This window comes from Rhodotorula paludigena (genome assembly GCF_050403205.1).
Source record: "Rhodotorula paludigena JCM10292 DNA, Rt_paludigena_JCM10292v1_ctg45, whole genome shotgun sequence".
NCBI lineage: Eukaryota > Fungi > Basidiomycota > Microbotryomycetes > Sporidiobolales > Sporidiobolaceae > Rhodotorula > Rhodotorula paludigena.
Genome location: NW_027481413.1, coordinates 89236 through 115296, shown reverse-complemented (window position 1 = coordinate 115296; position 26061 = coordinate 89236). Strand labels below are relative to the sequence as shown.

General features: G+C 61.0%; 5 protein-coding genes across 5 annotated transcripts; 2 read left to right on the top strand and 3 right to left on the bottom strand.

Annotated features, from left to right (window-relative positions):
• Positions 1-377: 377 nt before the first annotated feature.
• JCM10292_005880 (uncharacterized protein) lies at positions 378-1942 on the bottom strand (the record flags this gene model as incomplete). Its single annotated transcript, XM_076651094.1, has 4 exons — positions 378-400; positions 529-1209; positions 1271-1526; positions 1583-1942. 4 exons carry the CDS (start codon positions 1940-1942, stop codon positions 378-380), a joined length of 1320 nt encoding a protein of 439 aa, XP_076503378.1.
• Positions 1943-4339: 2397 nt separating this feature from the next.
• Positions 4340-4963, top strand: JCM10292_005879 (uncharacterized protein; the record flags this gene model as incomplete). The annotated part of the gene is made up of 4 exons (XM_076651093.1): positions 4340-4448; positions 4517-4639; positions 4709-4800; positions 4877-4963. 4 exons carry the CDS (start codon positions 4340-4342, stop codon positions 4961-4963), a joined length of 411 nt encoding a protein of 136 aa, XP_076503377.1.
• Positions 4964-6318: 1355 nt separating this feature from the next.
• Positions 6319-9562, bottom strand: MCM6 (MCM DNA helicase complex subunit MCM6; the record flags this gene model as incomplete). Its single annotated transcript, XM_076651092.1, has 10 exons — positions 6319-6405; positions 6471-6887; positions 6949-7110; positions 7175-7709; positions 7769-8073; positions 8140-8416; positions 8474-8613; positions 8674-8992; positions 9048-9248; positions 9351-9562. The coding sequence occupies 10 exons, from the start codon at positions 9560-9562 to the stop codon at positions 6319-6321; spliced, it is 2655 nt and encodes an 884-aa protein (XP_076503376.1).
• A 266-nt stretch (positions 9563-9828) lies between these two features.
• On the bottom strand, positions 9829-23247 carry CSF1 (Csf1p; the record flags this gene model as incomplete). Its single annotated transcript, XM_076651091.1, has 31 exons — positions 9829-10025; positions 10091-10114; positions 10181-10505; positions 10568-11362; positions 11430-12100; positions 12159-14479; positions 14543-16326; positions 16383-16589; positions 16654-16799; positions 16856-16975; positions 17032-17091; positions 17149-17718; positions 17774-17890; positions 17948-18028; positions 18088-18268; positions 18346-18378; positions 18435-18608; positions 18670-18767; positions 18824-19322; positions 19378-19999; positions 20062-20204; positions 20262-20704; positions 20759-20818; positions 20877-21060; positions 21123-21158; positions 21211-21331; positions 21921-22522; positions 22576-22633; positions 22703-22785; positions 22865-23046; positions 23103-23247. 31 exons carry the CDS (start codon positions 23245-23247, stop codon positions 9829-9831), a joined length of 11082 nt encoding a protein of 3693 aa, XP_076503375.1.
• A 1764-nt stretch (positions 23248-25011) lies between these two features.
• JCM10292_005876 (uncharacterized protein) lies at positions 25012-25990 on the top strand (the record flags this gene model as incomplete). Its single annotated transcript, XM_076651090.1, has 2 exons — positions 25012-25047; positions 25265-25990. The coding sequence occupies 2 exons, from the start codon at positions 25012-25014 to the stop codon at positions 25988-25990; spliced, it is 762 nt and encodes a 253-aa protein (XP_076503374.1).
• Between the last annotated feature and the right edge of the window lie 71 nt (positions 25991-26061).

The window sequence follows — 26061 nt, the reverse complement described above, 5'->3', positions numbered from 1 at the left end:
GTCACAGTATTTGCCTATCTCTTGTGCTCGGGCGCTGCGGCAGACTGTGAGGTTTAAAACCGAGTCGCTGCTATTGCTTATTGCAAACTAACATCCACAACGTGCGAGGCTCCGGCCTTTGCCAATCTCTTGCTGTGATGCCTCCCTCCATCCGGGATCGCCATCTTTTTCTTGGTGCACCTGTTCACGCCTACTTTTCCTCCTTTGTGCACTGCCTTTCTGCCTAGGAACGGGCGGCCCTCTTGAGAAGGGGGCGGGCATGTGTGAGAGTGGAGAGGCGCGGCCTTGTCTCCGTTGCCTGAGTCAAGCAGAGAAGCCCGGCATGCCAAAGCAGGCTTGTGAGCCAACAGGTTCTGAGATTCTGTTCACCAGCCACATCAAGAGGTGGAGAGCTGGTGTTCTGCTCACACTTCAGTGTGAATAACAGCGTTCTGGAAGAGCCTAGTTACAATTGCTCACTCTCTGTCAATGGCAGGGACAACATGACTTGTCCTTGACAGCCTGAGCAGTGCGTGTACCCTTCCACACCAGGGGTCGGGAGGAAGCTCTTGAGCAGATCCCTCGCCTCAAAGTCGGCCTGGCTGACCGTGATGGGCTTCCCAATCGACGCCAAGCCGCGCCGCAGCTTGTTGAACCAGCTGGACGGCAACTTCAGGACGTAGCCGAGTGCCGACAAGGCGGCGGGCAGAGTGAGGCAAGCGGCCGTACAACGAATGGTGCGCGTGTCGTCCAAGTCGTGTTGCCGCAGGAGAAGGAGCTCCTTGTTCGAGGGCGGGAACAGGAATGGGCCATACTTTGCCCGGAGCTTCTCAGCGAGCTTGACCGGCGCCCAGGAGGCGGGCTCGAGTGGGAGGAAGGCCCCTTCCATCCTCTTCTTCTCAACGAAGCGGTCGAGCTTGTCGAGGAGGTCCGCCGCAACTTTGAGCGGGAGAGTGAGCTGCATCGCGCTCTTGTTTGAGACCGTGCTGGAGCGGTGCCGCCCACCCTTGGCTGCGCCCGTGCCCTCGCCCGCGTCCGACGGATTTGGTGAGCCGTCAAGGACAGTGAGGCAACGGTAGTGGTAGTGGCTGTAGATGCGCCGCTTGAGGTGGATGAGGACGTAGGCCGAGCCGTTTGAGTCGAGGATTGACCAGGTGTAGAACGGCTGTGCGGGATCGTAGTCGGGAGGGTAGCAGAGCTCGTTGAGCGGAGGTGCTTGGCGAGGAGGTGCTGCAGCAGTAAAGAATGTGTGCGTGTCAGGAACTGGCTAGTGGGAAGATCTCGAGAGGACTGACGTGAAGGTGGCAATTCCCTTCCTGCAGTACGGGCACGACGTGCTGCGCTTGTGCGCGAGTGACGTAAAAGTGGATGCGAGACTGAGACGGGCGGTCGAGGCGCCGGAGTGCCCACGGGCGAAGGAGGTCGGAGTTGTACACTGCTTCCATGTAGCTTTTGGTCGAGCGGAAGACAGGGATGATGACGCGGTCGGCGAAGAGGTTCATGAGCTGAACATGGCGAGCGAGGTATACGCCACCGTCCTCGTCTTCCTGCACACTCTACTTCATCAGTCAGACTCTTGAGAGAACGGCGCGTGATCATGCACCCCCAACTGCTGCGTGAAGCGCAGATTGACCAATTCCTTTGACACATCGTGAGCTGCCTCCTTCGGTGTGAGCGCGGCGATGAGGCGCGCGACGCTGTCCGGCTCCGTGATGACCCAGACTGGCCCCGCAATGCCCGCGTCCGATACCTGCTGCGGCAATTCGTAACGCGGCAGCGAGAGCTTGGAGGACGAGCCAGCGCTGAGCCAGTCTGAGACGGCAGCGCGCTCCATGAGCGGCTCAAAGCCGTTGTCGTGCGTCTGGTCGATAGCCTGCAGCGCTGCAAGGTCTTCGAGAGCGGCAGTGGGCACAATAACGGGCGGGATGGTCAGACGCGGTGGTGCAGCGGGTGGCAGGCGCATGTACGCCTGCTGCAATGGTGCGCTTGAGACCGCACGGGAGGGTGCGCCTGAAGCTGCACTTGCTGGACCATTGTCTTGCTCCAAATTGGACTCGGGGCAGCACGTTGCACTTGCACATCAAATGCCAGCTTTGATGGCAGTACTGCTTTGCACCCGCGCGTGTTGCAGCCATCCAATGATTTGGGCAGGCAGAGCGCGTCTCTTGTTGAGGCAGGAAGGCTGTGGCAAAGCACCAGTAGCTGGGGGACGTGCACAGGGCTGGATGGGCAGTATGACAGGCCACACGGGCAAAACGCTTTCCAGACAAAGGACAAGGTGAAGCACAGACCCTGTCTGGATGTTACAATTGGAAAGGGTGCGAATGTTCACAACCTGCTTGCTGGCAAAGATGCGGTGCTGCCCGTTGGGTGCAATGCCCTCCTTGTTGTGGATCTATGCCTTTACACTGTCAATTGCCTGAGACAAGTGTGATCATTGCACAGAAGATGGAGAGGGCAGCAGACGTGAGCAGCCACAAATGAAGGGGAGATGGTGCCACAGTGGGACCGTAACGGGCCAAGCTCGATCTGCAGTAGCAGTATCCCGTCTAGCGCTGCAGCGCAAGTGGTGCAAGCAGTCCTACTGGCCGAGCTCGACGTCCTCGTGGTGGAAGCCGAGCCAGCGATCCGCGAATGCATGATACCCCAGTCGCCACACTTTCAGGTAGGGCTCCTGCAGAGACTGGTTTGCCAAAATCTTGCTCCTGCGCGCGTCGCCAGCCTCTGCGCTATCTGCAGACGGCTTGCGCGTCCCTCGCCGCCTGCTTTGCCTCCTCGCCTCTTTGTCCAAAAGGTTGTCCCCTGCTTGTCGACTCTGGTTGTGGATTGCTCGTTTGTCAGTTCCTTTGAAGACGCTGTTCCTTGGAACCTATCGAGGACTACCCGCCAGTGCTGCCTGTCAGCCCTCACGGTGCGTCCCTCTGCTGCTTGCTTGACTACAGTAGAGTCTGCCTATAAGAAAGTCTGTGGGAGAGCTCAGACACTTTCTTATAGGCAGATGATTCTTGTATAATTCACTACAGCTCAGATTGTAGCCCTCGCTCCAATTCCTCGAGATCTGCCGTTGGATCTGCCGCAGCTTGCTTGGGAAGGCCGCTGCAAACAGCTGAGAGTTGCTAACTTACGAGACTTTTTAGACCAAAAAAGGTTGTCGAGGGTTCAAATCCCACTTTCAGCCGAGGTGCAACTCGCTCATTTCTGCTCGGAAATGGTTGGAAGCAGTGTAAAACAGCTTGTACCACAGTCTGAAGGAAGGGAAATTTGCCCTTGCCTCTGAAATGACAGGCATAGTTCCTGAAAGACAACAATGTAGTTGGATCCGAACCCTCGCCGGACAAAAGATACATAATAGGACTAACCGACTGGGCTAATCGGTCATCACATAGGAAAGATGAGCCAGCTATGGGGTATAGTTTCTTACGGACACCCATTTGGATGGTGTGACACAAGAAAGTTCCGCCCTCTCCCGGACTTTCTTGCTTACAGGCAGATCTTTCTTCTGTCGCCTCACAACATGACCGGGAGAGGGGGTTTGGCTTTCTTATAGGCAGATCTTTCTTATAGGTCTCTTTCTTATATGCAGACTCTACTGTACCACAGGTTGGCGCGAGGGCTCTTGGATCCTGTGCTTCGGACTGTGCAGCTGATTGGCTGGTCTGAACATGCATTGACCGGCCTCGCTTGCCTGCGCACTGATCAGCTCACCGCCCATTGCCCGCACCATGCCGGCGAGGGGAGACAAGACCCCCAAGCCGGAGCCAGCGCCGTCTGGCAACAACTTGTCCAATGCCCCAGCCCCAAGGACAGGCGGCACACGTAGTCAGCAGACGACAGGCAAGCGCAAGGTGGCGGACGCGAGGGCTAAAGCCGAGGCGGCAGACGACAAGGAGGGCAACGGTGGTGACCGGAAGGGGAAGGGGAGGGCCAAGTATGTTTGACTTTCTGTCTCCTGTTCACGGCTGCAAAATGTTGCAAAGGACTGGGGCATTGACCAGCCAACCACTCGCATGACCGCAGGGCAAGGAAGAGAGTCGCTCACTCGGCAGTCGTGGTGGACTCGTCGCACACTGTTGCCGGCGGGCACGTTGCCCCCTTTGGCATCCTCACAGGAAAGGTGCGTGTAGACTGCAGACCGTTCAAGCGCACCGCTGACGCAGTCCGGTTCACCGTTGACAGGCAAGTCTGTTCATTCTTGTGACGATGACTTTTACGCTGCTTGCCGCGCTCTCGACTCTGGGCGTGCACTCGTAAATCTGGGTGGGCGAGAAGGTGCAGATCCATGTGTGTCTCTTGCTGACTCACGGTTCTGTGCTTGGGCTGACATGAGGTGGCACAGGTAGACGAGGGAGACATCTGCGTCATGGAGGCCTGGTCGATCGACATTGTCAAGACCTTCTTCAACAAGGGCGTCAAGGCAATTGCCAAATGGTTGACCAAACTCCAGTTCCTGCAGATCGACCTGCTTGATGGTGCGTCAATGTTTTGTCTCGGCCCCTTGTCCCCGTTCCTGACTCAGACACACCACTTCCACCATCAGCGGCAGGGTGGCGGCGTCTTGCAGCCTTCAAGAAGGAGATTCACGACGTTGCGGGATTCTTGGGGCTCACAAGGAACACCCAGAGCTACATTCGCGTCATCGGCAACGCTACGCTGCGCGCCAGTGCGTCTCCCTATCACTGACTGCCTCAGAGACTACTGCGGCAGCTGATGCGCCCTCTTCCCCGTGCAGACAAGGTGATCAACTTCAAGCAAGTCGCCATTGACCTCAAGCTTCCCGATGTGGTCAAGAAGGCAGCTGCTGCCGTGTGGGACGTCAACTATGTATGGTGGCGAGGTGGGCCGCCTTGTCATGAACTGGCTCCGGGTACACATCTCACCGCAACATTGCATGTCACAGAGGAACGACCAGCTGGCTTTAAAGCCCGGCTTCAACCCAAACAAGGTCCAGATTGGTCTGCTCAGCCACAATCTTGACCCTCCCTGAGGCGCGCTGCACGGCTGACTTGTTGGGATGCTGTGTACCACCGTCACGTATGCAACATTGACCTGGGGTCCAACTTGCAGAGTGTCAACTGCCTTGTTCAGTGACCAGCAACAATTGCTTTGGCTTTGGCGCCGGCGCTGGTGCACAGTTGAGCAAGGCAACCAAGCGCTTCTCGTGTCTCGCGCAACTCCAACATTGACCTGATTTACGCCCTCAACTCTGCGTCCGGGCTCACAGACCTTGCATACTACAGCGCGCTGTGCACTGAACTTGAACATTGTGACTAGGAGTTCTTTTCAAACCTGATTCAACGCTGGCCAACGTGCTTACAGCCGCCGTTGTGAGCAACATTGAGCTCAATTGTCCCGCTCCGTTCCACAGAAGTGTCAGCGTTGACCTGCGCTGGTCTGTGCTCTTGCAGGCTGGGAGCGCCAAGCGTGCGCCAAATCAGAAAAATTACAATGCGTTCTTCCTGCTGCAGCTGCAAAAACCTCAAGCGACATAGCAAGGGGTCTTGTGTTTGCAATGGTTTGCAATGCCGTTGTTGCAGTGCAGGAGTCTTTTGCCAAGTAACTGTGTTAGTACAAGTACATGGCAGAGGGAGCCAGGCAAGTGTGCGGAATCTCCAGACAGCGGGCCAGCCGCAGTCAGAGTGCGGCTCCTCACCAGCTCAGCCCGTGCTGCCGCAGGACCTCGGCCATCCTTGCCTTCTTTGCAGATTTCGATGCACTATGGGTGACAATAAGGAAGGATGGAGACGAGAAGGCGCAAAGAGCGTCAAGTCGACCGCGCCAGACCCGAGTCTCCGCATCGCACAGTGCTTGCCTGGCTTGACATAGAGCCTGAATAGCTTCTTTTGCGGCAGGGAGAGAAGTCTGACTGAGCAAGCGCCCCCCGAGAGTGAGCGGAGCGAGTCACACGAGCATTTCCGTTCCGCCCGAGAGCGGCAACTTCGCCCGCCAGAGCCTGAGCTCAGCCCTTCTCTGCCAGTAGGGACAAGATGCTAAGCGTTTGGAATGAGCAGCACAGTGCCGCCTCGTTCCCTGCAAAGCACGCCCCGCCTTGGTCACTTAAGAAGGCCGCTTTGCAAACTGCAAGGCCCACTCGAGCGATTCAAGCCGTTCTCGTCTTCTTGACGGGACCACAGCAAGACGGACAATGTCTCAACAACGGCTCACGGCGGGCTTTGGGAAGCAAGCTGGCGCGCCCCAGCTATGGGCTCTTCGCCTCAGCTCGCCAGCACGCGGAATAGATGACGAAACCGTCTACAGTTACAGACAGCATTGGCACAGGAAACAACGAATGATGACAAGACCGGCTTATACACGCTAGAGGACCAAGGGAGAAGCAGTAGCTCATGAGTCGAGGATGTCGCAGTCGGGGTGGACGGTGAGGACGGGCTCCGAGTCGTCGTCGCCATGCAATTCAAGAAGGTAGCGTTCCTGCGGCAGTGATATGTCAGCGCGTGGAACAAAGGAAGAGTCTGGCGGAACGACGGAAGACGCACCTTGACCAGGCGCTTGACGACCTTCTCGACGAGCGCCGTCTCGGCATCAAGCGCCTCAATGCTCTCAAGCTGACCCTCGACCGAGTCGAGGTATAGCTGAATGAGGTCCGCGCGGCCCATGCCCTCGCCAGCCTCCTTCTCGTGCTCGGCGAGCGCATACACGAGCAGCTGCATGATCGACATGTACTTGTCGTACGAGATGGTCGTCTTGGGCGCGGCGGGCGGGGCAGGCGTCGCTGCAACAGGGGCAGGAGTGGCAGAAGCGGTGCGGGCGCGTGCACCCTCGTCGCCGCCGTCCTGGTCATCGTTGTTGTCCTCATCCTCGTCGTCCGAGTCGATGTCGACGTCGTCCTTCTCGACGTGGATGATCGACTGCGAGAGCAGGTTGTACGCCTCCTGGACGAATTCGACCGTGATCTGCGTCGTGCGTACTCATGTGAACGGCAGCCTTGAGCGGAAGAGGAAGAGCTCGGCGCACCTCCTCTGTGCAGTTTGCACGCGCAATCGCCTCCGAGAGACGGACCATGCTCTCGAGCTGGCGGACCGTGACGCGGTACGAGCTGCGGCCATAGCCCTGCGCGTCCTCGCTGCGGAGCCTGCCATACAGCGTGACGAGCTGCTTGGAAGCGGCCGGAGTGAGCTGCAGGGAACGGGTGGAAGTGATCAGCAGAAAGCCCTGAGACAGCAAAGGAGACGTGGCGCACCTTGGGGTTGAAAGTGCGCGCATAGCGGATGTAGCGCTGCAGCTCGTCGGTCGAAAACTCTGGATTGATGGCGGCGTTGCGGTGCATGTGCACGTTGACGATGTGCGACGCGAGCTTGAGGTCGACGTCGGGGTTGCACTCGTCGAGCACGACGAAGAAGAGGTCGAAACGCGACATGATGGGCGCCGACATGGCGACATTGGCACGCAGGCTCATCTTCTTGTTGTAGCGTCCACCAACCGGGTTGGCGGCAGCGAGAATCGAAGTGCGGGCGTTGAGCGTCGCCTGAATGCCAGCCTTGGCGATCGAGATCGTCTGCTGCTCCATCGCTTCGTGGATGGCGACCTGGTCCGAGATGTCCATCTTGTCGAACTCGTCGATCGCGCAGATGCCGTTGTCCGCGAGCATGAGCGCGCCGGCTTCGATGGTGAACTCGCCCGTCTCCTCGTCCTTGACGACGGCGGCGGTGAGACCGGCAGCGGACGAGGCCTTGCCCGAGGTGTAGACGGCGCGCGGGAGGAAGCCGCAAACGTACCTGCGTCACGCAACGTCAGTACGAGCAGCAACGTGAAAACTTGCGACAGCGATACGCACTTGAGGAATTGCGACTTCGAGACGGACGGGTCGCCGACGATGCAGACGTTCAGGTCGCCACGAAGGTGCATGCCCTCGGGCGTCTGCTTGTGCACGCCGCCCATGAGCTGAAGCAGGATGCCCTTCTTGACAATCTCGTGCCCGTATACCGTCGGCGCAATGCTCGAGACGAGGCGCGAGTAGATGTGATCGCTCCGCACCATCGCCTCGAGCTGCTGCACCTCTTCACGCGTGAGGCTCTCTAGGAACTCCTTGCGGTTCTCCTCGACGCCCTGGTCGTCGCCGCGAATGTTGGTCGCCGACGCCTGCACAGGACGCGCGAGTCAGCCTGAGCGTCCAAAGAGCGGCAGGGAGAGAAGGACGCGACTGACCCTCGCCTCCGCACTCGTCGCCATGCAAGCGAGGAATGCAGTCTTGTACGTCAAGTCCTTGACGCCCAAGCTCTTGAGTCCGCTCACGCCGAGGTTGCCACCCATCGCACCCGCACCACCGCCACGCCCGCCCTGGTTCTCCCGCATCATCTCGGCGTTCACGCCCGGCAGACCAAGTGCAGCCACGTCGGGCACGACGATGAAGGTGCCAGTAAAGATCACCTTGTCGCCAGCCTTTGCGCGCTCGACGATTTCGGCGCGCAGAACGACGTCGAGGCTGCGGAGCGAGGAGATTAGCAGGCTTTCGAGAACGACATGTCGAGGACTGACGCACGACCGCGGCATCGAGCCTGTAGGAATCTCGTTGGGATTCTCCTGGATGCGGACCTTCTGCCAGTCGGAGAACTTGGACTGCTCGATGTTGAGCTTCCACGCGGTTCGGTTCGAGCAGGTCATGTTCGGGCACATTGAAGGCTGCGTGGCACATCGAGTCAGCGCAGGGCTATGCGGGCAGATGAGAATAGCGGGGCGCACCTCGGTGTACTTGAACTGCTGCTCAACGTCGCGGACCGTGCCGTGGCAGACAAGGCACGTGAACGTGCCATAGGTGAGCTCGGGGCGAACCTCGCTGGTGCGGGTCACGGTACCGCTGAGAGCGCAGAGCTTGCCGATCTTGTCGGTGCGCATGTCGCGAATGCCCTCGACGAGCGGCAAGTTGTAGAAGGCGATGCTGAACTGGCGGACGGACAGACCGGCCGCGGCGGTCGAAGCGACGTGCGAGTTGGTGTAGAGGTAGTCCGGGACATACTTCTTGACGAGGTTCTGCAGCGAGCGGCGGAGGTACGGGAGGAAACTGCGGACAGAAGTGTGAGCCGGCGCGCGACTGAGTGCGAGGGAGAGCAGCGGACCGGTAGTACTGCTGAGTGATGGCCTTTGCCAAAAGGTCGTGCGAGTCGAGGAGGTGCTGATAGTCGACGTAGAGCGTCGTGAGCTTGAACTCGGCCATTCCCTTGACCTGTTCGATGTAGAAGTGCACGCCGCTGGATGCCGACGACGGACCGCCGGTCATGGACGATGTTGGCAGGGCGCGCGGGTCCTCCTCGGAGAATCTGCGAGTGCACGAGTCAGCACGGGAGAGCAGGAAGATCCACCGGCGGAGGTGTCGCCCTCATCACCGTCGAGAGGAGTTCGTCGCCGCAAGCGAGACTCACTGCTCGAGGAAGCCCTCGAAGAGCTGCGCAACCTTCTCGCCCGTGTCGTCCTTGACTGCAGGAATCTCGCCCGGGTCGCGCTGCACGCGCACGCGCGGGCCTTTGGCCTTTCGGGGTCCCCTCTTCGCGCCGGCCTCGATGGCCTCGGGCTCGGAGCCGCGGACGGTGCGGTCGTCCGACATGGCGTCGGTGTGGCCTACGACAGAAGTCATCGCGAGCACTGCGCGTCTGCAAGAGGCTGGAGCGGGAGAACGAGCGCGAGCGCGTCGACGGAGCGAGGAGGAGCGCGTCGCGCGGACGCGACCCGACGCGTGCAACTTTCGGACAGGGAGGAACCGACGCGACATAACTTCTCTTCGCGCAGCCTACGCACACGAGGCAGGCCAGCACGCACTTGCAGAGCAAAATCAACAACAGAAGGGAGAGGTAGAACAGGAGAGACAGAAATCGACTGTCGGGAGCGAAAGAGACGCAAAATCTATGGGTGCGAGTCTGAATGGGACGGAGACGAGGGCGAGATGGGCGGGTCTTCGGCGGCGGACGTCGAGCTGCGTTTCCGGAACTTGTTCTTGGCGAGCTGGCTGCCGTATGTTGACGAGAGCATGATGAGGAGCTCCTCGAGCGGCGCCGTGACGCCCGTGTGCACAAAGGCCGGGAAGCGACTGCGCTGGAGGCCTGCAGAACCGTGCGAGTCGACGTCAGCAAGGCGAGCTTCGTGCCCGTGCGACGGCACGACTTACCGAGCCATTCGAGAGGTGGCGTTGCTGTGACGAGCGAGACGAGAGTCAGTTTAGGCTAGCCAATCCTCGACAACGCTATGTGATGCGCACCATCGCCCAGGTACTGCAGCTGAGGCGAGTGGACATCCATCTCGACGGCCTCGAACTGAAGCGTCGGGCGCTCTTGCTTGACGGCCTGCATGAGCGGCAGCGGCTTCATCTTGACGACCTCGTGGTCGAGTCGCGGGATTTCGCTGTCGAGAATCGTGCCCGTCGCAACTTCGTTACCGACGCTTGCGGGCGGCGGGACGAGAGACGACTCGGGATCGACAGGTGCACGAGGCAGTGGAGCCGAGGAGTCGGCTACGCCGGTCACTCGCTCCATCTGCATGCGATACTGCGTGGCAAGCGTGGCGAGGTTGCGCAAGAGGGCATACTGTAGACAGGCGGTCAAGGTGAGCGAATGCGCGAGCAGGCCGCGGCGCCAGTGAAACGCACGTTGAGGGCGATGTCAACGTGACCGCCGAAGAGCATCGAGAACTTGTGCTTGACGCGATAGGTGCCGACGGGCTGCTCCGATCTCATCTTGACGTCCGTTGCGCCAATCTTGAAGATGCTGCGCTCGCTTGAAGACGCAAGGAGGGCGTACCAGTCGGTGACCGAATAGTTGGATTCATCCGAAGGCGACAGCTTGCGCGGCGTGATCTTGCGAATGCGGAACAGACCGAGGTGCAGATGCAGGTTGCGCTGGACCGTGTCGTGCCCGTCGACTCCACGTTGGAGCTCGGCGCGGATCGACTCGCCTGCGTCGGCTTGGAAGACAATGCCGTCGTTCCAGTGATCTTGGAAGATGGCCAGTCGGATGTTGTCGAGCGCAATTTCGAGACGGCTGACGATGCGGACCGGACAGTTGCCCTCGTTGGCGAGGCTGCGATTGAGCGTCGAGGCGACATTGGAGATCGCAGTTGCCGCCTTGCCCTGTGAGGTTGGTCGGGGCTGCTGCACACCCGCAGCAGCCAGTACTGCAGTCGCGGAAGCCATCTTCTCCTCCACAAGATTCTTGACGCGGCGCGTGACGCCGAAGAGGGTAGGGATGGTGGCCGTCGTGCCCAGAAGGTTGAAAGAGCCGCCCTTGACCTCGAACCTGAGCGCGAGCTCCGGGTTCTGCTGCCGCGCGCAGGACCAGTCATCGAGGACGGTGACGAGAACGGGATCGGCTTCGAGTGCGAGGATGTGGTGGAACTCGTACTTGACGGATGCGTCGACCTTGCCCAGCTCGATCTCGATTTGAAGCTGTAAGGGAAACGGTCAGGATCGGGATATTGCAGCGTTGATTTAGGCTCCAGGCGAGACGACTTACCAGTTCAGTTGTGCTGTCGACGATCGAGCTGGAACAGTCGTGATCGCGCAGGCGGGTGAGGAAGTGTAGCCCGTCAACGTGGACGGCTCCGCCTGCGCGACCTTGACCCGTTGCTTCGATGTCACCAAGGTCGAAGCTGAACTCGCGCGAAAAAGCCGCGATGATGCGCAAGCGCGTCTCGAGGCGATTGGCGACGAGGGTGGAACGTCCGATCGAGGGACCGAGGTCGACGCGGAACTCGAAGCGGCCGACTTGCACGTACATCGCAGTGTTGAGCTCTTCAGAGGACGCCGAGTCGGCAGCTGTCGAGCGTGTCGGGCGTGACGGAATGTCGGCGGCCGACGGCGGCGAAGTGCCGAGGTCGATGCGGTCGAGCCAGACGGCCTTAAGGCAGAGCCAGTCTTGGAGGTGACGGAAGTTCATGCTAGCCGAGACGTCGGGAAGGTCGACAACAATCGACAGCAGTCTAGGACCGGCAGCGTCGAGTTGTCCGAGAGACAGGGACGCCGCGAGACCCTTGGCGGCTGCGCTCAGGCAGTCTTCGGGCGAGAAGAGGTGACGGAGTCCCGCAGCGACGCCATCCACCGAAACGGCGAACGTGAAGCCTTTGGATTCGGGAGTCGTGGCAAAGAAGAAGCCGCCGCTCTCCCAGGTGAGCCATGCGGTGACCTCTGGTGCGGGCGAGCATGGTCAGCTGCGTCCCAGGAGTCGATAAAAAGCATTACTCACCGGCGGCAGGCAAGCACGAGATGTCCAGTTTTGACTGGTCGATGCGCAGACTGATTGTGAGGCGTAAATGGCCGAGTGATTCGGTCGGACTCGCCGTCGAGCCGGACGACGCTGCAGCGGCGGGAGAAGGGTTGTCGGTCTGCTCGAGAACGGGCGAGAGCGCGCTTGTCGGCGATGCTGCGACCGAAGCCGAAGGCAGTGAGCGGTCCTTGATGTGCTGCACGACGGACGAGACGAAGGGAAGCAGCGATGGGTAAAGCGTGTTGTGACTCTTGTGAATGACGCTATCGACGTGCAGCCGCGAGTCGCCGTCGTCTTCGTCGTCACGATACTCCGCCCAGACCGACAGAGCGGGCAAGCGGAAGACGTCTGGTGCCGGATCGACCACGACCTTGCCGGGTGTGTGTCGCATCGTGGCAAACTCGCCGAGCGACTTGCCGCGCCGGTGAGCCTTAGGACGACTCATAGGCGTGGCGGGCGAAGATGCCTTGGTGCCGTCTACCGGCAGGCTCGAGTGCATGCGGATAGCACCGCTGGCGAATTCGAACGTCGCAAGCATCGTTGAGCTCGTTGACGGCGTGCATCGCGGAGCTTGACGAGGCTTGTCGTTGCCTTCGCCGTCGATCGGAGGTGAGCCGGTGCCGGACGGGGGCTCGGGTGCGAATTTGGCGAATCGCTCATGACTGAGGCGGTAGACGTCGACCAGAGCGAACGAGTATGCGACGATTGACGGCTCGAGGTCGATCTCGAGACCCGAGACTTTCGAGTGGACGAGAGCCGGCTCGCCATGCGGGGAGCGAAGCGTGCACTGCATGTCGGGAAGGAGGACGCGATTGAGCGAGGGGTGTTTGCTGCCGTCGAAGTCCTCCTTGCGGCCCTGGTCGAAATCGGGGACGAACTGCACGGCGAAGCGAGATATGCGGGCGTAGCCCGCGCTGCCCTTCTGCGCCGCGAAGCGGATGGACGGGATCGAAAGGAGGAATGCCGGGCGCGACTGACCCGACATTGCCTTGGTCTCGCGCTTCCGGCGAAGGGCAGCGGCGCCAGCTACGCCCTCGTCACTGAGCGGAATGGCCACGCCGACGTTCTGCGCCTCCACCGACAAGACGCATGTCGAGAGCCAGGAGGGCTTGGCCGCGCCGTCGTCGGTCATGTCGAGCGACTGAACGACCCGCGAATGAAGCGCTTCGAGCTCCTGCTTGCGAGTGCGTCGCCGCTCCTGGATCTCGGACTCGAAATGGTCGACGAGGTCGCCAAGTGCCTCGATTGCGTTCGGCTGGACGACGGCGTGGACGCGCGGCAAGCGCAAATGCAGATGCGGCGTGTCATTCTCCGTCGACGTTGTGAGGCTCGGCAGTTCAGGCAGGTTGATCTCGCTGTTGCTGGCGTTGAGGTTGAGGCGGAAGAAGGCGAGACGGTACCGGCGGTCCGAGAGTGGGTTGGCCGTCGACTCCTTCGAGAGCGTGATGCGCTGTGCGAGCGACAAGGCGAGGTTCTGCACCGACGCCTGCCAGCACAGCTTGCCCGCCTTTGCGCCCGTTTGATCCGAGCTCGCCTGACCTTCGATGAGCTCGGCTTCGATCCACTGGACCGCCTGCGGGCCCTCGATGGCGATCTGGACACCGCGAAGGGCCAATCGGGCCTCCCAGCTCATCGCGACGGGGGCGAGTGCTCCCGCAGGAGGTGCGCCGGGTAGAGTCTCGGCGTGGCCGATCGGAGCAACGTTCACATGCTTGTCGCGGATGACCGTGATGAGCTCGTCGAGATCGTTGCCGAAATGCGACTGGACCGTCAAGACGTTGTCGATGACGGCGGTCGTCAGCTTGACGGTGATGGGGTCGACAGTTGCGAGCAAGCGGACATGGTGGACCGGAATTGCGTCGAGTCGAGCGTTGACGCGCACGATAGGCAAGTCGAAGGCCGTCTCGCTCGGAAGCGCGCGCGCCTCTGCGGGGGTTGCGAATACTGGGACGAATCGGACCGTCTGGCCGCCGATCTGCAAGCCGACATCGACTTCGCCTAGGACAACGTTGGGCCCTGGCGCGCCCGACGTCTGGCCGAACGCAGACACACCGTGAATCGTGTAGAAGGTTTTGAGCGTCGGGATGGCTTGAGCCGCGAACTCGACGGTCGAGATGGCCGCCTGAAGGCGGAAGTCGGTACGCAAGAACAGGCGAGCGAGGTCGCGGGACTTGGGCTTGCTCGTTACGGTTATGGATGGCGGTGTCGGCGGTGCTGGCAGATCTTCGAGGCCTTGTCGGAGGTCGGTAAGGAGCGAGTCGTACACGGGCAGACTCGAAGCCTTCCAATTCTCGACGAAGCTGTGGGTTGGCGACCTGCGTGTCAGTTCTTCTCTCACCTGAAGGTATCGAGCTGGCACGCACCGGTAGAACCTTACGGCATCGCGCAAGAGCTGGAAGCGCAGAGTCTGTATGGCAAACAGAGCCTGCACGGTGTCGACCGAACTGTCGCACTGCGTCTCCCGCCGACCACCGGCTGAGAGCACAGCTGACGGGCCGTCTGCGCTCGCGGCGAAAAGCGTCTGATCCTGGGAGGCACCAGTGTCGCGTGCGACGACGGAAATGTCGCCGATAGCGAACGAAGCGCTGTGCTGGATGACGTGGGCGCTGATCAGACCTTCCGACGAGAACAACGGGCGCATGCGCCCGAACCAGGCCGTTGTCGCGTCCGTAATGAGTGCTTCAGCCTCGAGCTCGTCGGCATCGGCGATTGCGCCAACGTGGCGGACGCTGACGGAAGCGTCAACCGCGACAGCGGGCAGTGCTGCGAAGAGGTCGTCCGGCTGCGGACGAGGCGAGCGCGGCTCGGAGCCGGCAGAGGCGGCGAGGTCCCGCGTGAAGCGCTGGATCTTGTCCTCGAACGTGCGACGGACGCCGAGGATGTGGCGAATGAGCACCAGCAGATTGCGCTCGATTCGAGCGTCGAGCGAATTGAGCGTTGCTCGTGCCCGAAGACGCACTTCATCGGTCTCGTTGTCGAGGCCGGATGTAGCGACGAAGGCGCTGATCTTGCCGACCGCAAGGCGATTTGCGGTCTGCAAGTCGTGCCAAAAACGAGCGACGAATTCACCCGATTCGACCTCGACGGCAACTGGGATGGCGAGAAGCCGCTCGACGCCGCCGCCCTCCGAGTCTGGCGCAGACGGCGCCGGATCGCCTTCGCCGACGTAAAGCGAGCTGAGGAAGGTCGAGTGCTCGTAGTCGTCCACGTCGATGCCCCACGCTGGCTGCTCGCGGACCAACTTGAGGAAACCTTCGCGCAGTTGGTGCGGCTCAGGCCACGAGCTGCTGGCCATCATGTCGGAGAGGCGGTCGAAGCCGATTCGCTCGCAGTGACGCAGATTGTGCAGGACCTTCCACGTGTCGTCCATGCGGAGCGTCGAAGATGAACCGACGAGGTACGAGACGCGATTGAGGAATACGGGGATCGCCGCAATGCCGTCCGCATCGCTGACCTCAGCGATAGCATAGACGAGATGCGAGAGGTACGCACGCGCGTCGGCGGCTCGCCGACTAAATGGTGCGAGGAAGTCGCTGACGACTCGCCAACTCCAGATAGCGCCAATGAGGAGCTCAGCAGCTTCGTCGACAAAGTCGAGGTTCGCCTCGCCGCCGACGAGCGAAGCCAGCGCGCGCGAGGCGGATATCTCGATGTGCGCCTCGCCCGGTCCCAGAACGAGGTCGAGCGCGGTAGCTCGGGCCCGAGGCGTGTTTCCGAAGCGGGGCAGGGCGTGGCTGCGGCGGGCTGTGTCGAAGTTCGACTCTTCGGGGTGGAAGACCTGGAGTCGAGCTCGAGACGAGGAGGCGTCGACCTTGCGCTCGACAATCAGCGTTGCGCACGGCTCGAGCGGCCGATCAACGCCGCCATATCCGTCCATCAACTCCTTGTAACCGAGCTTGACGTCCTCGATGACGAGCTGCACCGTGCAGAGAACTGTCGCCCCGCCCGAGCCCTCGACGTCCACGTTGTCGCGCTGATGAAGGGAGATGACCTCTTCGGGTCGCAGGACATCTTGGATGAGGTCGACCTTGACAAGCGGGAGCGAGGCGGCGATTTCGTACGAGGTATACCTCAGCTTCGGGATTGTACGCTGGCGCGCGAGGAAGGCATGGTACAAGTCGTCCAGACAGTGCTCAAAGTCGGTGTCCTGCGAGGGAGTAAGCTCAGTTCGAGCGAGAAGGAGCGGATCAGACTATCGCGCACGAGCTGGACGCTCTCGAGGACGTCTGACGCTACTTGTACGCCGACCGGCGTCAATACGAAGCGCAAGCCGCGAGTCGACGAAATGTCCATGCACGACTTTGAAGTAGACCGCCGCGTCTCGCTCTTGCTGCCGGCGAAGTGACCGAGCCGATCCCTGGTCGAGGCGGCTCTCGCCGTCTGCCGCGATTCTGCGTCGGCCTGATCATCCTGCAGAATGGCATCGACAGGTCAACTGTATGTCGTGAGGCGCCGGATGTCACAAATCACGCACTCTTCGTAGACGACGGAATGTCGGGCGATCGTCGAAGGCCCTCTCCGGCGCCCTCTCGCACAGACGAAGGACTGCGCCGTAGGCGCTGAAGCGGTCGTTGGCCTCGCCGCGTCCGGGGAGGCGAGCGTAGACTTCGTACGCATCGTCTGCAGGGATCGCTGTTCAGTCCAAGCCTGGAGTGTCGTTTGGGTAGTGCACGCACCGTCCGATGATGCAGACTCGATTTCGACAGCGGCCAAGCTCGAAAGCGCGTCACTCTCGCTCTCCTCTTCGACGCGCTCCAGGATGCCACGCGTTTGCGGATGCTCGGCGCGGTGGAAACCTGGAGAAGCACAGGTCAGGATGGCTTGAGGACGCGACAAGCTGTATGGTGCTCACTTGAACATCGTAGGGGTGCTTCGAGAGCCGGGAGGAAGAGACTGCCGATCCGGGAGGAAGCTGTCAACGCGGCAGAGATCAGTGACAGTGTGGAGAAAGCAAGCGACGGACACGCACAACCTGCGCCTTGGCCGTAGACGAACGGGCAGCGCTTGGTGAGCGAATCTTGCAAAGCAATGAAGGCGAGCTGCTCGCGAGTTCGTGTCTCCCAGCCGCTGCGCGACAGCCCGAGGACGAGCGACAGGTCGGCGTCAACCGAGACGACCTCCATCCAGGGAGCAGCTCGGCCAAAAAGCGGGGCGAGAGCGCGGATGGTAAGATCGGGTACATCGACGCGGAGATGCTTGAGGAACGGCGCGCTGGCGAGGTCGTCGAACCGAAGGTCGAGGCCGCGAGGGAGGTACGTCTGAACGGCAGTCGTCTGGCCGCGCACAGCGAGGTCGAGCGAGTCAACCTTCACAGTAAGGACGGTTGCATCGGGATCCAGCGGGACGGTGTAGTCGGGCGCGGGAGCGTTGTCCGAGTCCGAGAAGGTCAGGCCGACGGCTTTGCCAGCGCGTGCGAGGCTTTGGATGAAGCTCGGAGGGACGCTGCCGACGAGATCGCCGAGTGTGATGGACCAGACACACATATAGGTCGCCGTCCGCGGTTGCGGGCCGAAAAGCCGGTTCGCGCAAATGTCGAGACCTGCAGGCGGATAAGTAAGCAGGTTGCTGCGAACGCTGCATCGAGCAGAGCGTACCATCAACGCGCACGTAATCCGTTTGCTCGTGGAAAACGTCGACGAAATCTAGCGCGAGCAGTCTAGTCGCATCGGACGTCTCGAGGATGCGGAACGGCTCGACATTGAGCGACATCTCTGCGTGCAGGTACGGCATGAGCTAGCAATTAAAGAAATAGCTGAAACAGGCTTCACCCATGAAGAAGTCGTGATTGCGCAGATCGACTTGGAGTTGTGGCAGGGCAAGGACGACGGCGGAGCGGCAGTCGAAGATTTCTGCGACAAGGCGTCGTCATTCAGCATGCGTATGACGTGCAGAGCCGCAGAACAGTTACCTTGCGGGAGGAGGAGAAGACCGTCCTCCAGCTCAAAAGTGACCGAGACCTCGAACGCGTCCGTCTTGGACGGGCGGTACTTGAGCTCGACCGGATCGCCCTGCAGTTTGTTGTTGTGCCGCCTTTTGTACTCGTCGAAAGTGACATAGTGCGTGAAGTTGCCGAAGTAATTCTCCTTGAGCTGCGGGAGCCGCAGGGTCAGCATGTACAGCCGGCGAGACTCGAGCGCCGACTCGCGTTGAACATGTGGCGAATGACCCAGCCGATGGCCTTGAATACGACGTCTCGGGACTGTGGGACGAGCGGAGTCAACAGCAGTCCGTAAGAAGGTGAGCCGAGAGACGTACCCGAATATTGAGCGTCAGCTTCTCAACGTTGTCTTGCTGGGCACTCGAGTAGAAGCGATAGCTGCCGTCGAGCGAGAGCTCCGGTGCGCTGGCAAAAGTGCGTGTGCGATCGGTCATGAAAGCGCTGTGCGTGTTCCATTCAGGAAGCGACATGCTGAGGCACAGGTCGCGGGCCTGCACGTGGACAATTTCAGCAAGCAATAATTGAGCTGACCTGCGTTTTGAGGACACGCACGTCCGTCGTGAACTGGACATTGGTGCACTCTTGACGGTATGCATCAGACGGAATAGCGACGCGGGCGTCGATAGCGGGACCGCTGAGCGTGAGAAGCGCTGCGTTGGGCACTGTCAGACCAGCTGCAGCGAGGAAGGGCGGAGCATTGCCTGACCATTGTCCTCAACTGCCGTCGAGTTGTTGATGATGTTGTGGTCGTTGAGGTAGAGCTGAATGGCGTAGTCCGTCACCTCGAGGTGCATCTCGTACAGGAAGGGCACGAAGTGATCGTAGTCGCCGGGAGGGCCACTCGTCCAATCCTTGGCGACGTCCGTGAAGAGCGTGATGTGGTCGCGCAGGAGCGAGATGTCGGGCCGCGCGATCTTGGTCGTGATCGTCCACGTTCGGCGCTCGTCCCAGACGAGCGGGGATGGCAGACCGCAGTGGACGCGACAAGCGTCGGCGTGCAGGAATGTCTCGTGATTCACGCTCGATGCGACAATGAGATCGTCGAGATGCAGCTCGAGCAGCGTGTCGTAGCCGGCGTTCGTAGCGACCATGGGCAGGACGTACGTGAGGGTCGAATTCGGTCCGAGCGTGATGTCCAGCCAGCCGTAACGCCGCTCGTGCACCTTCGAGTTTTCTGCTCCGTCGGTCGTGTCGTATTTCCAGTCCTGCAGCTCAACAAAATTGGCATGTGCTAGAGTCACTGTACTGGAACGCACGCACCTTGGAGGGCTCGCGGGTCGGGATGCGCACGGTGGCGCCGTCGCTAAACTCGACCAGCACCTTGAGCGCCGTATGAAGTCGCTGATCGCCCGGCTTCAGCCTGGGCGTCTCGAGCCCGTTGAAGTAGGTCGCGGGCAAAAAAGCCGACTGGATCTTGGCTCGCTGACGGTCTGCCCAAGGCCCGTACGTGACGAACGCGCGGTGGACCACGAGGTCGACGCCCCACTCTGGGCTGAGATCGCCGTTGCCGACATCGTGCGTCTCCAGGCCAGCCACCCGCGCGCGAGCGTGACCGTCCTCGGGCACGAGACCAGCGACGTCGCTGTAGTAGGTCATCTCAATCTCCTTGGCCTCGAGGAGGGTTGCCACCTTGGCGTAATCGACGAGTTGCGGCGGCTGCTCCTTGACAGCAGTCGGATCGTCTTCATTTGACTGATAGCGCGGCAGCCCCGCCCAGCTGGCCGACTTTGAAGAGCCCGGCGACTGCCGAGGAGCGCTCGACTGCGCGCGTTTCCGTTCGCGGCGGGAAGGGCGGGGCTTGCGCGAGACGAGATCGCGGAAGCCGGCGAGCGAAAGGAGATCTGCCGGGCGCTGCAGGAGGTTGATGATGGAGAAGTGCTCGCTGCAAACGCCTGGACGAGTTAGCGAGAGCCGAGTCAACGCAGGTCGATGGCTTGGCCGCACATTGTTTCGTCGAGGTTGTCCATCAGCATTGCGCCATGATCCGCCATGCCCTTTTCGTAGTCCGGATTGGTGCGCCATACGACCTTGGGATTGCGGAACTTAAAGCTGTAGACCTCCTTGAACGAGTCGAGCGCTGAACGAGTCTGCAATGACTTCGAGTCAGAAACGCATAGCGATGTAATGAGGACCTGCTAGCTCACCTTGCCGGCCGAGTAGGTCCCCTCGACGCCGTCAAAACCTGTGATTAGGATTGTCGGCGTGCTTGGGTTGCCCATGACGATCGCACCGCGGCCGCACGAGATGGCGATTGGGAGAGCCTCGAGGAGCCAGTTCGTCTTGTTGCGCTTGCCCTCGGCCATCTCGCGACGGCGCTGCTGCTCTTTGCGCCCTTCCTCGGCATGCACTTGCTCGATCGAAGAAGCGGCGGTGGATGGCGATGGGACGGGCGTGACCTTCTCGCCCTTAAGCAACGAATCGCTCGCGGGAGAAGTTTCGGACGAAGGGTCGGATGTCGCTTGCCGGAGAGGGTTCTGTTCTTGCAGTCCGAGCTGCTCCAGGATGGCGTCGTAGGACGGCGTGCGGTTATACAGGTACCATTCGGCACCGGAGTACGAGATCTGCACTCGGCAAGGCGTGCGCGACTCTGCGTGTGCGCCATTAGCGATTTCCTTGCAGGCAGGGTTGGACAATGACGCACCGGAAGGCTTGTCTTCTTCCGATCGTACGTGCCGTAGCCAGTACTTCCACGTGACGGATCCTGGGAATGCCGAAGCTGTCAGTGCAGGAACGTGGGAGGGCCAGAAGGTCGCCCCCACCCCGAACAACACGCAGAGACTGATTGCGGCTGATGTAGCGGAAGTCGTTGAACTGGATACGGCCGCCTAGGAGACTGAGCTTGACCGAGCCGATCGTAAAGTATGCGTTCGAGCTCTTCCACAGGAACAGGCGGAGAATCCAGCTGACGAGGAGGCCGAAGACGCGATTCATGTAGAAGAAATACTGTGGTCCGGACAGGTCAACTAGGTCAACTGCTGCTTGTACTCGTGCCGAGGAAGACGCACGAAGAGGACGAGGAGAAAGACAGCAACGGCTTCGGTCTAAACGGGAGAACAGTCAGCAAAGTGTCAGAATGTGTGGCTAGAAACATACCAGGAAAAGCCAATTGAGGCTGGCCGGCCCCGAGCCTCGCAGATCGTTGACTGCTGAGGCTCGGGCGACCAGGTGCGGCCAGGCATGCTGCCACGGCATGGCGACCCGATGTCGCAGGTACCTGCGGGAGTGAGCTCGAAGGTAAGCATCGAGTTTGCGAGCGCTCCGCTCCGTGTTGGACATGTCACGAGGGCCTCGTCGGCTGTGACTCTTTCAAAGCATCCCCGCATTGGCAACGGTGCGGGCACAGGGCCAAAGAGGACCTCCCCACATGCTCAATGCGAGGTCCTCCCTCGACAGCACCTCGGCACGCGAGCTGGACAGCCTGCCGCACGCACCTCAGTCCTCACACTCCGGACACGAGCTCTCCAGTCTCCCAGACGCGAATTGACGGCAGCCGGATCGCTCGGCCTCGTCGTCCGCGACTGGTCGCCGACAAGGTGCTGCCCACTGCGATGAGGGCTCTTGACCCGCGCGATGTGGCTAGAACGCTGTTCCGAGCTCTAGCAAGCGGCGACTTGCTCTGCAGGCGGAGTCGCGTGCGCTTGTTTGTCGTCAAGACGCGCTTGCTCTTACGCTTGCAGTTCTTGTACAACTCCGTCACGCTCCTTTGATCGCTGTTCAGACAGTCTTTGCATCCGTATTCCACTACGTCTGTGTGCTAGTAGCGCTCTGCTCGTCCCGACGTCGCCCTCGACCTCGACACCGACCTCGATCGCGAAGTCGAGCGGCCCAACTCTCGCTGCTCCGCTGGACGGCTGGCGCTCGACGGCGGGAACTCGTCTTCGCTGTTCGAGACGTCGCTGGGTGCAGGTGCTGCGAAGCCTCTGCGCACTTCGAGGCGACCGCGTCGAGCGGATGTCTCGCGCATCAAGCTCGAATGGTCCTCCTCCTCGCTCGAAATGCTGTGCGCGTCCGAGTCATCCGAGAACGAGTCGTGGCTCTGTGCGACACGCGCCTGCTCGCTGCGCAGGACTGGCTGCATCGGCGGCGGGTCGTACAGGCCTGCTTCGTCCTCATGCCCGTGCCAGCCAGATCGCCTGCGACTGAGGCTCCGTGCAGACTGACCTGGTGCAGTGCTCGCGGCTGCCCGGCGATGCTCGGCGAGGGTAACGAGGGCATGGGCAGCCAGCGGATGCTTGCTGTCCGCGAGCTCCGCTTCGAGCGTCTCGAGCAGCTCGGCCTCGTAGTCAGAGAAGTCGTCCTCGGTATCCGAGTCTGCCGAGCGGAAGAGGTGCGGATGCAGCGTGTGCACAAAGGCGGAGAGGATGACGGAGCAGTAGAAGTTGATGGCTAAGGTGGCGGCGAGACCCTGCGGACTGGAGGTCAGCTTCTTACGTGCAGCTGAGCGTGTATCCCACGCACGACCATGAGCCAGATCCGGAGGCGCTTCCGGCTATCCCAGCAATCGTCGCCAGTCTGGCTGAGAACGAGTGTGATCAGCACTTCGTCGATGCTGCCTCGTCAGCCGCTGTCATAAATCCAGGCTTACCAACCTGCCCGAATGAAGGCGTCGGACGAAATATATGCGACGATGCCGAAGATGCCCAGAGCCCACGTGCACATCCAGCCGATCTGCCCGGAGCGGCGCAGCAGGATGATCAGCTTCCTCCGTTCTCGCCCTTCTGACGAGACCTTTCGTTGAGCGACGCACCCAGAGCAAGCGGCTGAGCCACTTTGCCGTTTCGCGCTGTGGCCAGACGCAGACGGCGATGGCGCCAACGCAGAGGCACGTCTCGAGGACGGCGTAGTACGCCGCAAATTCGAGGAACCGCGCCATCAGGCCCAGCTCGTCCCGCTCTGTCCCTTTCGCGCTCATCTTGAGGTCTTGTACGTCTACTCGGCCGAAAGGTCAGGTCGCTGTCCCAACGTATGCGCAGTTCGGCACGCACGAAAATCGCCCTTGAACAGCGCAACAGCCCATGCGAGGTGCACAATGGCCATGACGGCGCTGCCGATCAATGCTGCGACACTGACAGTGATTGGAAAGCTGGCGGGGCATGGAAGAGGCACAGCGCGCAAACGTCGACTTGGCATGTCGCACAAAGAGCGGGTTGCGAAGGTCGACACGGAGCTGCTCGGCCGCGAGGGGTTCCGCGCTTCAACGAGGCGTGAAAGGGAAGGGAGAAAGTCAGTCAGGCCGACTCTGCGCGCGGCGTCCGTCTTTCAGCCGAGGATGCGGAATTTCCACGGTTGCGTCTGACCTCCTGTCCATGCGGACTCCGCCGCGACGACGGGGGCTGTGCAGCAAGCGGTTCGAACAGCGGAAGACTTCCGCTGACGAGGAGAGTCGTCACGCGCCCCCGCAGGCATGTCTGGCCAGGTCCAACAGCTCACGTCGAACTCACCCTTTCCGAGCAAGACAAGCTGCACGGAACGGGGTCATGCCAGCCCATTGACCCCTACAAAGATGGCCCCGAGAATTCCGCAGATGACCAGTGCGGGTAGTACAACAAGGAGGAATGCGAGGACAGCGGCAAAAACAATGTTGTCCCCTCCTTCGGCCGCCCGGCTGTGCTCAAGCACCATGTCCTGCTCGCGACCCACTTCTTCATCGTACACTTGTAGCTCGAGATCTTTGGCCGAAGACTTCTGCAAGCGTGCCGGTAGGTATTGATTGTGCGAGAAGTGCGGCAAGCCGGATGAATTGAAGTCGACAGGAAATCGGAAATTGACGTTCGGCGGCTTTCGCTTGGGGCGATGGCTTGGCGGCACAAGGTGTGCGAAGTGATGTGCAGGTTGTGTCGAACTAGACGACGAGCTCGCCGTCGGATCACGGTGTAAAGCGGAATGGGGAGGATAGAGCCCGTTGGGCGACCGGAAATGTGCCGAGAAGCGGCCCGGCAGTGTACCTGCTGCGAGTCAGAGGAGTAATTAGTCCAGCGTGAGCACTGTCTGGGAGCGCAGGAAGCGGATCCTCACCTAGAACCGAAGAAACCGTCGTTCTGCTCTGTCGCCGTCCGCGACCAGAGCTGAAACCACGTCCTGGCCGCCCCTGCCCCGAAAACCAGCCAGACTCGTCCTCGGTTGTAGCTGGGCTCCGCAAGAGCGGTGATCCGATGCTGGCTTCTGCGCCGGCGCTTGACGGGGCGGTAAAATCGGGATCGTCCCTTTCGCGTAAGCGTCTCGACTTGTGCCGTCCCCTCTGCTTCGTGTGCGGCACCTCCACGCCCTCCTCGGCGAGTCCCTGACACTCCTCGTCGGACGATTGAAGCCGGGATGACGGCACACGGCGCAAGGTGGGCGGGCGAAATCGTCCCGGCTTGCTATGCACGAGTCGTTGATCCGCATCGGTGGATGCGAGCAGATCCGAGTGCCAAGTGATCGAATTAGAGCTCGTAGGGGCGGGAGGTGGTCGAGAAAGCCGGGAGCGATCTGGCAACATGGCCGTCGTCGCCGAGAGAATGAGCGGAAGCAGCGCGAGGATGGCGTCGCGCGTCCTCGTACGGCTTGCTACAACGGGAGCTGTCCAGGTGTGATGGCGCGCTTCTATGCAGCTACGGGAGTCATACAAGAGGCAACAGCGCAGGAAGGGAGACGACCGCACCGGAGCGGCCGCGGACAACGCTGCCTTTGTCTCCTTTCGCAACCTTGACCTCGTCGCAACCTCGTCGTGCCGGCTGCTGACCCAGTGAACGGGCGCTTTGGACGTAGTCTGTGCACTCTCGCGATACCCAGCGCGCTCTCGCTCGTCCAACGACTCCGAATGGCTTCATCGCTCACCTCGAAGCGTGGGCTTGTCTGCGCTCTGTCGAAGGCGTGCAGCTCGTACTGACGCGTGCTCCGCTTGCTGTTCTGCCCATGACCGCTGCCAGTCGAGCGCTGCGCCGATCCCCAGTGCGTGAAGACCGCGGACCAGCTTGACGCGGGCAAGAAGCTGCTCCGCTGCACCGGATGTCTCGGCGTTTTGTGCGTCCGGGGCTAGGTTTATTGACGAACAAGAGCTGCACTGACTCCGCTCGTACAGCTACTGCTGCAAGGAACACCAGCTCGTTCGCCCTCTTGTCGGCCCCAGTCCTGACTGCGACTGACCTCGACCCGTTGTTCTTCGCAGGACAACTGGAAGACGCACCGAGCTGCATGTACTGCAACGAAACAGTCGCGTCCCTACATCGTCCACGTCGACTGGGACCAGGAGACGACTGACGAAGCGCCGTGGTGCAAGCCCTTCCTCGACTCCATCTCGATTCCTTACTCCCGAACCTACGTCCTCGTCACCGACCTCGAAGGACTGGCCACCGTCCTTGGTCATCCGATTCGCCCATCCGCCATCTTGTGCTCGACCAACATCACGGAGGGCAAGCATGCCGAGCTGCGACGTTACCTGCGGGCATATGCCGAGAACGGCGGGCGTCTCGTCATTGGCGGGCCCGTTGCCAACTACTTCCGCCTCGACAAGGTCGACGGGATGTTTGCCGACCTCGGCGTCAACTGGAAAATGGCTTGCTATCACCGCACGACCCACAGCCTCAACGTCGCTCACCCGCTCTTCGCCAACCTTCCGGGAACGTCCGTCGCCCGCGCCGCCCTGCCATCGACATACTCGTGCAAGAGCGTCTTCCTCAAGGACGTCCCCCCGCTCGACGCGCTCTATCGTTCGACGGAGGAGAGCGGCGTCGAGAGCCTCGCTGTCGCGCTCACGGGCGGCTCGGTCAAGGCGGGAGAAGTCGCAGTTGCGATGGGCAAAGTGGGTGAAGGATGGCTTGGCTACTGTGGAGACGTGAACCAGGAGGCGGGCTCCACGCAGGCGACGCTGTTCATGCTCGGACTCAAAGCGTAGCGATCGCAATCGACTCACTCAGCTTGCCTTCGCGTCGCATCTCGAGAAACCGAGTGAGGGGCACGATGCTG